Below are 11,422 nucleotides of genomic sequence, written 5' to 3' on the forward strand. Positions count from 1 at the left end.
CCTTGGTTATACAGGCGAGGAGTCAAGACTAAGAATCCAAGCTGAGAATGGGGTGATGGCAGGTCATGAGCCATTAAAAAAAAAGAAGAAGAAAAAGAGAATGAGGTTAGAGTGTAGAGTCTGTGAGGGAAACAGAGAGATGCTAGGACAGCAGGCTAGCACGGGTCAGTGGGTTTCCTGTGACCCAGCCTTGTCTATTTCTCTTGCTCTTCATCTTTCACCATGCCCCTTCCATGCTCCACTCCAGCCACACTAATAAATTACTAAATATTCCCCAAATGTGCTAAACTGTTTCATACCTCCACACCTTTTTAAACAATGCTCTCTTCCCCTTGCCTCTGTCCACCTGACAAATATCTACTCTATTTTTCCCGGTTCTGCGTAAATACCTTCACTATGAAGCCTCTCCTCCTCCCACCACAGCCTGCCTCCATTCATCTTTTTTGCCCTTCCCCACTCATGTACCTGTTGCCACATCTATCTTGACTTTCATAGTATTGATAAGCAGTATGAGTTTGCACCATAGCTCTCTGGTGTAGGAAATGTCACATTACTATATTTTTCTAAATCAAATTTAGGAAATATTAGTTTCCAAATGCCAGGATGACTCACTATCTTTATCGGTGCCTCTCCCCCTACAGTCATAGCCAGAATCCTGGGGTCATACCCAGAATCCCAGGGGCCTAGCACAGTCCACAAAATGTGGGAAATGGCCTTCTGGTCTTTAACACACCTCCAGGACAACATTGAATAGAAGTGGCAAGAGCAGCTGGGCGCAGTGGTTCATGCCTGTAATCCTAGCCCTCTGGGAGGCTGAGGCGGGAGGATTGCTTGAGCTCAGGAGTTTGAGACCAGCCTGAGCAAGAGCGAGACGCCATCTCTACTAAAAGTAGAAAAAAAAATTAGCCAGGCAACTAAAAATAGAAAAAATTAGCCGGGCATTGTGGCATGAGCCTGTAGTCCCAGCTACTCAGGAGGCTAAGGCAGGAGGATCGCTTGAGCCCAGGAGTTTGAGGTTGCAGTGAGGTAGGCTGACACCCTGGCACTCTAGCCTGGGCAATAGAGAAAGACTCTGTCTCAAAAAAAAAAAAAAAAAAAAAAGGACGTGGCAAGACATATCTTTGTCTTGTTCCTCCTGATCTTAGGGTCAAAGCATCTAGTCTTTCACCACTACATATGAGGTTAGCTGTGGGTTTTTTATAGAGACTTTTATCAGGTTGAGGAAGTTCTATTCTGTTCCTAGTTTGTTGAGTGTTTTTATTATGAAAGGGTAAGCAGGTGTGAATTTGTTCCTTGACACTGAGTTACAAGAAATGTCACATTGCCATAGTTTTAGCCCCTTGTATCTTGCCACATTGGCAAGATAGTCCATGCTCAGTCAAGTCTTAGAAGGGGGACCAACCATATCAGTTTGCCCAGAACTGAGGGGTTTCCTGGGACACAGGACTTTCAGTGCTAAAAATGGGCAAACCAGAACAGTTGGTCATCCTCAGTCTTAGACAAACATTAGTTTACAAACCTTCCCCTTACTATATTATAAACTCCCAAGAGGACAAGGAACATATCTAATGATTTTCTATGTCCCCATACCTAGTGCTTAGAACATAATGGGCACTCAATAAATTTTTCAATAAACAAATTCACAAACTAGTGCATGCATGAATCAGTGTAAAACTAGAAGGTAAAAAATAATAATAATAACCTAAATCCTGAGCCCCGTCACAGAAGTTACTTGAGCCAACTGAAATGGGGTGCCCTGCAACTTCCTACTTATCCCTTCCTGGCTTAATGAGGCCATGTCCTCAGAGCAGGGGCAGTTTCCCCCCATGCACACATACACCATGATTTCAATATCATTTATTTCCAATTTGATGGGTTTGGTAAGCATCAGGCAGACTTTCCATCACATTTTGAATCTGTTCTTCAGGAAGACAGCACATCTCCAGGTATGAGCAAAATGTTAACGAAGCATGAACTTCTGAAGGTAAAGCTCTTGGCACAGTGCCTGATCAGCATTCTATTGATGTTTGTGATTATGATTAATTTTGCCATGCCCAAATCACCTGCCCCTCCCCAAAAACCTTTAGTGAGGATGCACCATGCCCCCAGAATTATCAGTCAAGTCCAGCCCACAAAGAGGTCACCAGCCACAGGGATAGTGCACACCTCTTTTTCCTGGAGATGTTAACAGGTTTTCTACCCCTTGCTGGTGCCTACCAGACCTCCTCCGAGTTGCATGCTGCACAGAATGATGATACTGCTCTAAATTGTTCAGAGAAACCCCCGACCGCACTCCAGCACATTCCCTCTGCGGTGTAACTCTAATGCTACCGCAGGTCTTCTCTGCCTCACTATGTCACTTTCTACTTGTCTTCCACCAGACAGGTATTCCTCTTCCCCCTTAAGATCTTTTTCCCTTATTGCCTTTCCTCTTATATTATTTTCTTCCAACTTTTCATATAAGCTAGAGTGGGTAGAACTAATGTGTTTTCTTTCATCTTATGTAGCAGGGAAACTATTACACTTTGCACCAGATGTAACTGATGATCACCCCTAGCAAGAGGACACAATTTACAGATGGTTGTAACAGTTCTGACTCCATATTTCCTGGAGTTCTGTGGTTTTCCTTGAAAAACCACCACAGAAAATTGCCTCATTTCTATGTCTCATTTAAAAAGGGTGGGCCTACAAAAATCTGCTTAGAAATCTGCTTGTCCCTTCTTACCCAAGTGCTAACCTCTGTTGTCTCCATGGCAAATGGCAAAGCGCTACTATCTGTTCCTCTGTAGCCTTCATCCACAGAGTCTCTGCCCCCAGAATTCTGACCCTGCTTTTAGTCCTGTGACTGGCTGAATTGATCTCCAAGGCCCTGGCCCCTACCCGCCTCCTTGTTGTACCACAGCTTTCCTATTCCTGCTCTTTCCTCCTTCATTCGTTGTGCAGGCTGCCTCATCGCCTTCCTAACCCTCTCTGGGCATTCCAGGGATATTCCCCAGTCAGCCCATTCTAACTGCAGTCATTAGCAACACAACCAGACTTTGTCACCGTCAAAATAAGACCTGAATTATTACAACACCCCATACAAGTCTCAGTTTCAAGACTCTATTTTTAAGAATTGTAATTCTTAAAGTCCACATTTACCATTGACTGTGGTAGCCCGTTCTGAGGCGAACACCTACTTCAACTTACAGGGCATTTCTCGACTTGTTTCTCCATTGTTAACCCTTTTGTGTACTCTCCCTGGCACATCCCCAACTAGGGAGGAAGAGTAGTACCTTGTGGTACTAGTGATTCAGGCAGGAAGCCCCTCCCACCCAGGGCCAAAGTGAAATGGCTCAGCCCTCCCCAACACCCCAGAGAAACTCAGGGAATCCCCAATTGGGACTGATCCTCAAAACATGCCAAGGACTGAAGATGAACCAGTATTTATGTATGTCCTTGTTTCAGAAAAGAGAATGGCTGCTGTTGGCCAAAGGGGAACTCTTGAGCCCAGGATACAGCCAGAGAATCCCTGCCAGCACCTTCTATGTGATCATGCCATCACGCTCCCTCACACTGCTGGTGAAGGCAGTGGCCACACGGGAACTGATACTGCCCAACCCCTTCCCACTGCTACCTGAGGACCCACCTGATGACAGCCTTAAGACTGTGGAGGCAAGTGGGGCCCAGATGTCATGGGACAGATAGTGGGGAGAGAAGAGAATGGAATTTGAAAAAAGGGATGAGGGAGAGGAGTGAACCCATAAGCTAATGGATAGGGCAGCAGAGGAGGAGTGTGGTGACAGGGTAAGAGAAGAAAGCAAGGTGAGAAAATGAGGCTGGAGGAAGGAAGTAAAAGCTTAGATTAAGGCAGCAGGTTAAGGAATGAAGTAGAAGAGAGACTGGCTTGAGGTAAATGAGGTTTGAGAAGAGAGAAGTGGAAGAGAAAAGAATCATTGAGGCTGGGTGCCTGGCTCACACCTGTAATCCCAGCACTTTGGGAGGCCAAGGCAGGAGGATCGCTTGAGGCCAGGAGTTTAAGACAAGCCTCAGCAATAGAGCAAGGCCCTGTCTCTACAAAAAAAAAAAAAAAGAAAAGAAAGAAAGAAAGAAGAAAAGAAAAGAAAATTAGCTGGGTATGATGGCACTCACCTGTAGTCCCAGCTACTTTTGAAGGCCAGTGCAGGAGGATCCCTTGAGCCCAGGAGGTCAAAGTTACAGTGAGCTATAATCACACCACTGTTCTCCAGCCTGGGCCACAGAGCAAGACCTTGTCTCTAACAAACAAATTTTTTTAAATAAAAAAAAAAACCAAAAAGGTCATTGGTATAAGTGAATGACTGGGAATGGGAGCCACCCCAGGGAAGCATAAGACACACATACACACCTGAAATCTGATTAAAGCTAGCTGTAAAGGAGAAGGGAAAGTGTCACAGAAGGAAAGCCCCATGGCAGGCAAGGGTGGCTGGAGGCAGGGGAGGAAGCCGCAGTCCAGGAGCTCCAGCTCCAGGGGATGCACTGATTCTCATTTGGTTTGCTCTGGTTTTGTCTTTGCACTGGCTGGCTCTCCTGCCCCCACCTCCATCCCCACTGCCACCCTGGAGAGGAGACCCTGAGGTGAGAAAAGGGAGAGCCGCACATTAGGGAGAAAAGGGAAAGGAGAAGACACAGAGGAAGGCAAAAGAATAAAGGAGGAGGGAGTAAAAGATGATGACAAAGAAATAGGAACGTCTGTATGGGTTTTCCTGTCTTGGTGTGTTTATTTTTATGTCCCTGAGTATGTATATGCTTGAGTCTCTAGATTGGTGGCAGTGTGTGTAGGTATATCTGTGCACATCTGTGTGATGGCATGTCCTTATGTGTCTAATTCTCTGCATTATATGTGTGCATGTATGTATACCTATGTTTGTGTGCATCTGTTTGTTGAGAAGAGGTAGAAAAAGCAGGCAATGAGAGTACCCAGAATAGGAAGGGCTTCAAAAGGAGAGACTCAGATGCAAAGGAGCAAACAGTTCTGAAAGCCATTTTCTCCTCCTCTTCCTCCTCCTCCTCCTGCTGCTCCAACAGCGCTGAAGGCAGCCCCTCCCCCATTATTTGGATCTGCATTTTCTATTTCCTCTGCTAGTCTCCCCAGGCTGAGGGTGGGAGGGGTGGCTTCTGCACAGGGAGAATTGGAACCACATCACTGCTGGCTCACTGGCTTGTGTGCAGTGAGGACAAGGCCTGGGATTGTACTCTCTCTGCTTGGCAGCTGCAGGGACACTGTAAGAGGTGGGCACGAGTGGCCATGGCTCGCTTAGCGTCTCACTTTGGGGCCAGTGGTTCCTGGCACAGGATGTTGTGGCCGGGAAAACCTGACTGCTCAGGAATGCTGTGCTCCTGTGTCTCTCCCTTTACACTCAGCTCAGCTCACCTCGCAGGCAGAGAACTCCGTGTACTCACCTTGCAGACTGTGAGCACCCGCGCCCAGCCGTGTAGCCCTCGGACACACCCTCCCTCAGCACTCACACTGGATCTCTTGTAGCCCTCACGGTGCTCCAGCCCCTCTCAGAACCCCGGGACTTCCACACTCCCTGGGCCAGAGTGTTCAGTGTTCCCAATCATGTGGGGTTGCTTCTACTTCTACCCTTGCCTGACGCTCACCTCTTACCTCGCAAGCACTGGGACCTTGGGCCAGAACACCCAGTGCCACAGCATCGTTTTCACGGCCTTCCTGGCAGCCCCGGGGCTTCGCACCTCCTCCAGCCTCTCACACTCAAGGGTTTCTGTCTGACATCTTGTGTTCTATGACCTCAAGTTCCCTGCGTGAGGCCCCTCCTCTCTTTTCCTCAGAGTATGCTGGACAGCCTGGAGCTGGAGCCCACCTACAACCCCTTGCAGGTTTGGAGCCACCTGTACTCACACCTGAGTAGCACGTTGGTCAAGCCTCAGGGGCGTCTCCACCCAAGCTGGGAGAGCAGGGCCCCAAGAAAGGTACAGCTCACCTCCTTCCCTGCCCTTCCTTCCATCCCTTCAGCCCAGAGTCCAAGAGAGCCCTCCTGCCCCATCCCCAACACCGCCCCCATCCCAGGGAGTAGCCCTCCCCCAGGACCAGAGATCCAGGCCAACAGGGAGGAGGACACAGACAAAGGAAATCAGAACCCTTACTGGGTAGGGAGGCTGATCGGCTTGGGCATTTACATAGGAAAATGTTTAGGTGTGTTAATTGTAGTGTTTATGGTAACTCATTAGTCACTTAACAGACCATTGTCCCACTAAGCAAACTGGCCACACAGGAATTACAACCACAGCCCTCTCATTGAAAGAAAAAGCTAAAGGGAAGGTGGGAAAAGAGATGCCCAAGGGAAAGGAAATTAACATTCATAAAGCACCAGTCATTTGCCAGGTTATATAAGTGCTTTCACATATATTTTTCTCATTTAATCCACACAGCATCCCTGCAAGGTAAGTGTTGTGCTAATTTTACAGATAAGGAAAGGGAGGCTGACCAAATTAGTAGCTTGGAGACAGGGCTCCAGCGACAAGGGTGGAAGAGAGAACAGTAATTGAGGATGGAGAAGTATTTTTATGAGATCCATATTCTATAATATTTGGGCTTCCTTTTTGCCCTTATTAATTTTTTCCTAGTTCCCCAGTAACAGACCCTTTAGAAAAACTCCTATTTTGTCTTAGCTAAAATTACAGGAAAGGAATGTTTCCAAACTACAGTCGATCTAGAATTAGGAGCAGAGCCCACCACAAGTTAGTTGATGAGCAAGCTGACAGAGGAGGGAGCCTGGGCCTTCAGTCTGTCACTCCATGGATGGGACGATGAATGAGTTAGGATAAGAAGCCCACAGGGAACAGGATTAGGAGCTCAGGAACTCTGGTCTTCAGAAAAAGCTCTGGTTACTCTCTCTGCAGGCTGGGCAGTTGCAGACCAACCGAGTTCGAGCCACGGTGGCCCCCTTGCCTATGATTCCTGCCCAAGGAAGAGCCCCCAAGATGCCAGCAGCCAGCAAACCTTCCTCAGAAGCCTTCTTCCTGCCTTCCGAGCAGGAGGAATATCCCTCGGGGCCCTAAGTCACCAGCTCCAGCACCCAGCTGCCCCGCTTAACCACATCCATGCGAAGGCTCACACAATGGCTATCTGTGGTCAGACCTGCCTTCTATCCACCTGAGCCTCTGTGAGCTCAGACTGCCCGGGAAACAGGGCCTTTCCCTCCTCTGTTCTGAGTGCTGCCATGGCCTCACTCCTCAGGCCAGAAGCGACACACCCAAGCCTGTCCCTTCTCTGGCAGGACTCTTGTTTTCTTTTGGATCATTTGATACTGTTAACACAGATGAAGATTAAACACCCAGCAGGCCTCCATCATTGTTAGGAGAATTGCCATGCCCAGAATTTCTTTTTTGTTGTTGTTGCCCCCGTCCTAATCCTGAGACTGTGTAAGCAGGTGGACGAGGTCAGGTGACCCTTGGGAAAGTGGGCCTCAGGAACAAGCATAAGGTTTTCAGAGCTCATGAAAAACAAGTAGGGTTGAAATCCAAGCCTCATTCCAGAGCTGGTGCCCTTCCCAGGATACCCACCACACCACAGTTCCCTTCAGCCTCCAAACAGACAAGCGCTAGGTGAATGGTACCTACATGCAAAGTGTGGGTCCGGGGGGCAGGGCTGTCACAGCTGAGAGCAGGGGAAAGGATGGTGTGAAAAAGACCTGCTCCTTTCCTATTCCCCTCTCCCCACGTGCCCACCTTCCTGTTGCTCCACTCACAGAATAGCTACCATTTTAAAAAATGCTTACTCTGTGCTTCAAATTACACTAAGTACCTGAGAAATTTATCTCATTTCATACAAACACTGTGAGGTGGAGCCCATTACTATTTTTCCTGTTTTACAGAGGGCCAGCAGGGGAAACTGAGGGTTGCAGATGTTCTACACCTCATCCAGGCTCACAGAGCTAAAGGCCAGCCCAGGTCAGCCCGACTTGACCACCCAGGCTCTGAACCGCCACATGTTTGCTCCCCTCCCCGGGGCCCCTTTCTCTTTTCATGGCTCCCAACATATTCCTGGTTCTCCTCTTGATCCCCTCCACATCCACCCAGCCACTGTGTCCCCTCCTTGTCTATTCACACACATAGACCTCTTAAACCCAGGCTGACTTTAATGAGAATTAAAAATTTTTTAAATATATCTCTGGCAAAGAACAATGCAAGGGTAAGGATCTAGGCACAGTACAGCATCTCCCTACAGTTTCCATACAGGCCCCTCAAACTGTCCCCACTCTGACCAAATACCCCTTTCCGTAGACCTGGTTCAGCAGCTGTCCCTTCCTTTGGGAAGTAGGGAAGGGATGGCTTTGGGGTGATGACCCTCCCCAGAACCCATCTCTCAGCCCTGCCATCTCTTCCACTTCCTAGGACTTCCTGGGATTGATCACCCTTCCCTTGACTCCCCTAATCCTTCTGGTCACACTGGCCCCTCCCACCCACTGGTTCTAACAGGGTTCTTTGATCCCTGGAGGAACCTCCCCATGGTCCTCCTATCAGCAAGCCCAGCCCTGCTTTTCTTCTCAGGTGGAGCCCTCTGACTTGACCCCAGCCCTGTCAGTCCCTACTCCAGAGAGCCCACAGTCCCAGCTCCCTGAGGTTCCACTCTTCTGCACCTGGCTGTACAGGACAGTGTCTGAGCTGTGGCCTTTGCTGCCACTGCCTGTTGCAGTACCAGGTTCAGGGAATGCCAGGCCCTGGGGCTTGGGAGCTGGGAGGGGCTTTGTGCTCCGAGAGGGTGGCACAGCATAGTCATCAGTAGCAGGGTTGTAGGGGAGCTCATAGCCCTCCTCCTTCACCCGAGCCTGGCACCACCACGCATCCTTGGGTTCCTGAGGTAGATCATAGAGGCTCCGGGAAGGGGCTGGAGCCAGACCCTCAGGTTCATCATAGATGGGGTCCTCTTTCACGTCTGTCAGCTTGGACTTCAGCATCTGCTGCTGCACATGCTCATACAAGTCCCAATAGAGAGGTTTCTTCGACTGTACCCCCTCCGCTGCCCAAGCAGGAGTGCTGTCCAAGGGGTCTGAGTACAGGGAGTCCTGGGAAGGGCCTGGAGCAATGCGCAGGGAGTCTAAGGGCTCAGCATACAGGGCTGGGGGGTTGCCCGGGAGCTCCTGGGGGCCAGGAGGAGAAGGCAACTTCCCCTCTGCCACCTCCCCTTCATGGGCTTCAGCTCTAAGAACGTCGTTCCCCTGTCCAGCTTTTCCCTGGGCCTTCTGCCGATGGATGGCAGTCTCAACTGCCTGAAAGATGTCATTTCCCTGTGCCGTCTGGAAGGTGAAGGTTCCAGGGCCCGAGGGGCAGCGGCGGCCGGCCTCAAAAGAGAACATGACCTGAGGAGGGTGTGGAGGGAAACATGTTACCAGGAGCCATCAGAGGACATGATCACAGGGCCTGAACTAGTTAGGGTATCTACAAAGAAGAGACTGCCTGGGGATGGAAGTGGGGTCACAGGGTAGGCATGGAAGGGGGACCCAAAGGTCAGACCTTCCCCCCACTGTCCTGCCCTAACCTGCCCACAGCTACCCAACCCAGTAAGCCCTCCCTGACAGCCCCTGCACCTTATCCCGGCCATAGCGTCGCAACAGAGTGTAGGGCCAGGACAGGAGCTGCTCCAGTATCTGACTCTGGGCCCCCACGGTCAGGAGAGTCAGCCTCTCTGCCTCTACCCTCAGCACATAGGAGCCATGCAGGCCACAGCGCTCGGCGGCCTCAGTCCTCTGCACGGTTACCCAGAATTGGGATCCTGGAAGGAATACAAAATTAATTGGACAACTGACTGGGCACAGGGATAGGGACTGGGAAGTCTGGGGAGCAAAGTGTCCAAGCACTCCCTTGGAAGCCAGATCTCAAGGGCTTCCTACTTCCCCACTGTACCCACCCGCTTCCCAAGGGCACTCCTTCCCATTCCATCCCTGCTCCGGCTTCTCAGGCATCTACCTTCCCAGGTGGGGCTGTACAAGGAGTTCTCCAGCATCTCCAGGGCAGAAAGTTTAGGTGGGTTTTCAGCAGACGCCAGAGCCCAGCTGCCTTTCTGTAGTAAAAAAGAGCATTGAGGACCCTATAATTTCCCTCAGCGAGGCTTTCCGGGGTCTGAGCCAGGCCCTTTTCTCTGCCTCTGTAACTGCCCCCACTGCGCCCCAGCCCCTCGCTGGCAGCCCTGACCCCTCACCGGAAAGGCGTTTTGGCATAGCGTCTGCACCCAGGCAGCGCTGGACGGCGCATCGGCAGCCAGCAGGTGCGATCGCTGCGCAGTGTCCAGGCGGAAGGCAGTGGCGCCGGGCTCAGGGGGGCTCTCCAGGGACACTGGGGCCACGCTCACACATTCGGCCAGACGAATCACTTTGCAGTCCAGGCGGCGCGAACCCCCTCGGCCACCTCCAGAGCTCAACCCCTTATGGTCAAAGAACTCGAGCCGCGCAACGCCGTGGGGACTGGCCGGGTAGAGTACAGCCCAGGTCTTCCTCCACCTCTAGGGAGAGAGCGACAGACGCTGGAGACGGAGCGGGCGTGCGCCGGCGGCCCGGGCCCCGACGGGGAAGGAGAAGTGGCGCAGGCCGATTTGGGATCTGGGGTTTTCCGACGGGGAGCGAAGTTTCCCAAGGATGATGCTGCTCGGTCTCCCCAAGACCAAGGAGGGGATACCCCGAGACTGCAGGCGCTTCTCCGGAGTGTGCAAAGCAACTTCGCGGGAACCTCGCCGGGCTCTCCAACTCCCAGAGCCACGCTCCAACCTGCTGCCGGCCCCCTCCCTCTTTCTGGGCCCTTTCACCCACCACTGGCCCAGAAGGGGTTCAGCATCCCCTGCCCCCGACTACCTTGGTCCCGAAGCGCTGACTCTGCAGAAAGAGCGGCCCTTCCATCACAGCTCCGTCCATGGCCCCCGGAGGTTCCTTCCGCGCTTCCTGGCCCAAAGGGTGAGAGGCGGGGCTGGGGGCGGGGCCTGGGCGCCGGAGGCGTTTCCGCCGCTCCCCCGGCCCCCGCGGGCCTCTAGGGTGGGGTGGGGTGAGGGAAAGGAGCAAGAAGAACGAGTAGAGGTCACCAGATAAGCGGGCGGTGCACTACATCCAGGCCCCTAGCCACAGCCCTGGGGGCACACAAGTTGCTCCACGGGGAGAAGGTTTTCAGTTTCAGCCAGAGGGCCCTGGCGCCCGGGCTTGGGGGCTGCGTGTGATGTCATGTGCCCAAAGTGACGTCAGAGCGAAGGCCGTGACATCACCCCGAAAGTGCCGGCACGCACCCTGGGACACCAGAGAGACCAAGTGGGCCTTCAGGGCTTCAGTTCCCTAGGCCGGACCCGCCCCCAGCCCCGCCCGAGTTGGGCTGTTTACTCTGTCCGCGAGCCGCGGACCTGAAGGAAGGGCTGGGGGCTGGGGGCTGGAAGCCTTCCCGCCACCACAGGGGCCGCCGCCCG

The 11,422-nt window shown here is 51.9% G+C and overlaps 2 protein-coding genes across 6 annotated transcripts in view; one reads left to right on the plus strand and one right to left on the minus strand.

Annotated features, from left to right (window-relative positions):
• Positions 1–7,041, plus strand: part of M1AP (meiosis 1 associated protein) — a 60,826-nt gene extending 53,785 nt beyond the window's left edge. The window contains exons 7-10 of one of the 2 annotated variants that reach the window (XM_069494868.1): positions 3,448–3,654; positions 5,812–5,952; positions 6,412–6,423; positions 6,883–7,041. In XM_069494868.1, the coding sequence (XP_069350969.1) occupies positions 3,448–3,654; positions 5,812–5,952; positions 6,412–6,423; positions 6,883–7,041 (519 nt within the window). The remainder of the gene's footprint in view (positions 1–3,447; positions 3,655–5,811; positions 5,953–6,411; positions 6,424–6,882) is intronic. The other variant, XM_069494867.1, reaches the window with a different exon arrangement.
• Positions 7,042–8,100: 1,059 nt separating this feature from the next.
• On the minus strand, positions 8,101–10,920 carry DOK1 (docking protein 1). Of its 4 annotated transcripts, none has more exons than XM_069494412.1 (5): positions 10,827–10,920; positions 10,181–10,480; positions 9,949–10,042; positions 9,570–9,754; positions 8,101–9,341 (listed from the first exon to the last, which is right to left on the minus strand). In XM_069494412.1, the coding sequence occupies exons 1-5, from the start codon at positions 10,884–10,886 to the stop codon at positions 8,529–8,531; spliced, it is 1,452 nt and encodes a 483-aa protein (XP_069350513.1). In that variant the 5' UTR covers positions 10,887–10,920; the 3' UTR covers positions 8,101–8,528. The 4 variants fall into 4 exon arrangements, with proteins under 4 accessions (XP_069350513.1, XP_069350514.1, XP_069350515.1 ...); XM_069494413.1 differs by having other exon boundaries at positions 10,181–10,478; positions 10,781–10,920; XM_069494414.1 differs by lacking the exon at positions 9,570–9,754 and having other exon boundaries at positions 9,949–10,038; positions 10,181–10,478.
• Between the last annotated feature and the right edge of the window lie 502 nt (positions 10,921–11,422).

Source organism: Eulemur rufifrons, chromosome 19, assembly GCF_041146395.1.
Source record: "Eulemur rufifrons isolate Redbay chromosome 19, OSU_ERuf_1, whole genome shotgun sequence".
Classification (NCBI taxonomy): domain Eukaryota; kingdom Metazoa; phylum Chordata; class Mammalia; order Primates; family Lemuridae; genus Eulemur; species Eulemur rufifrons.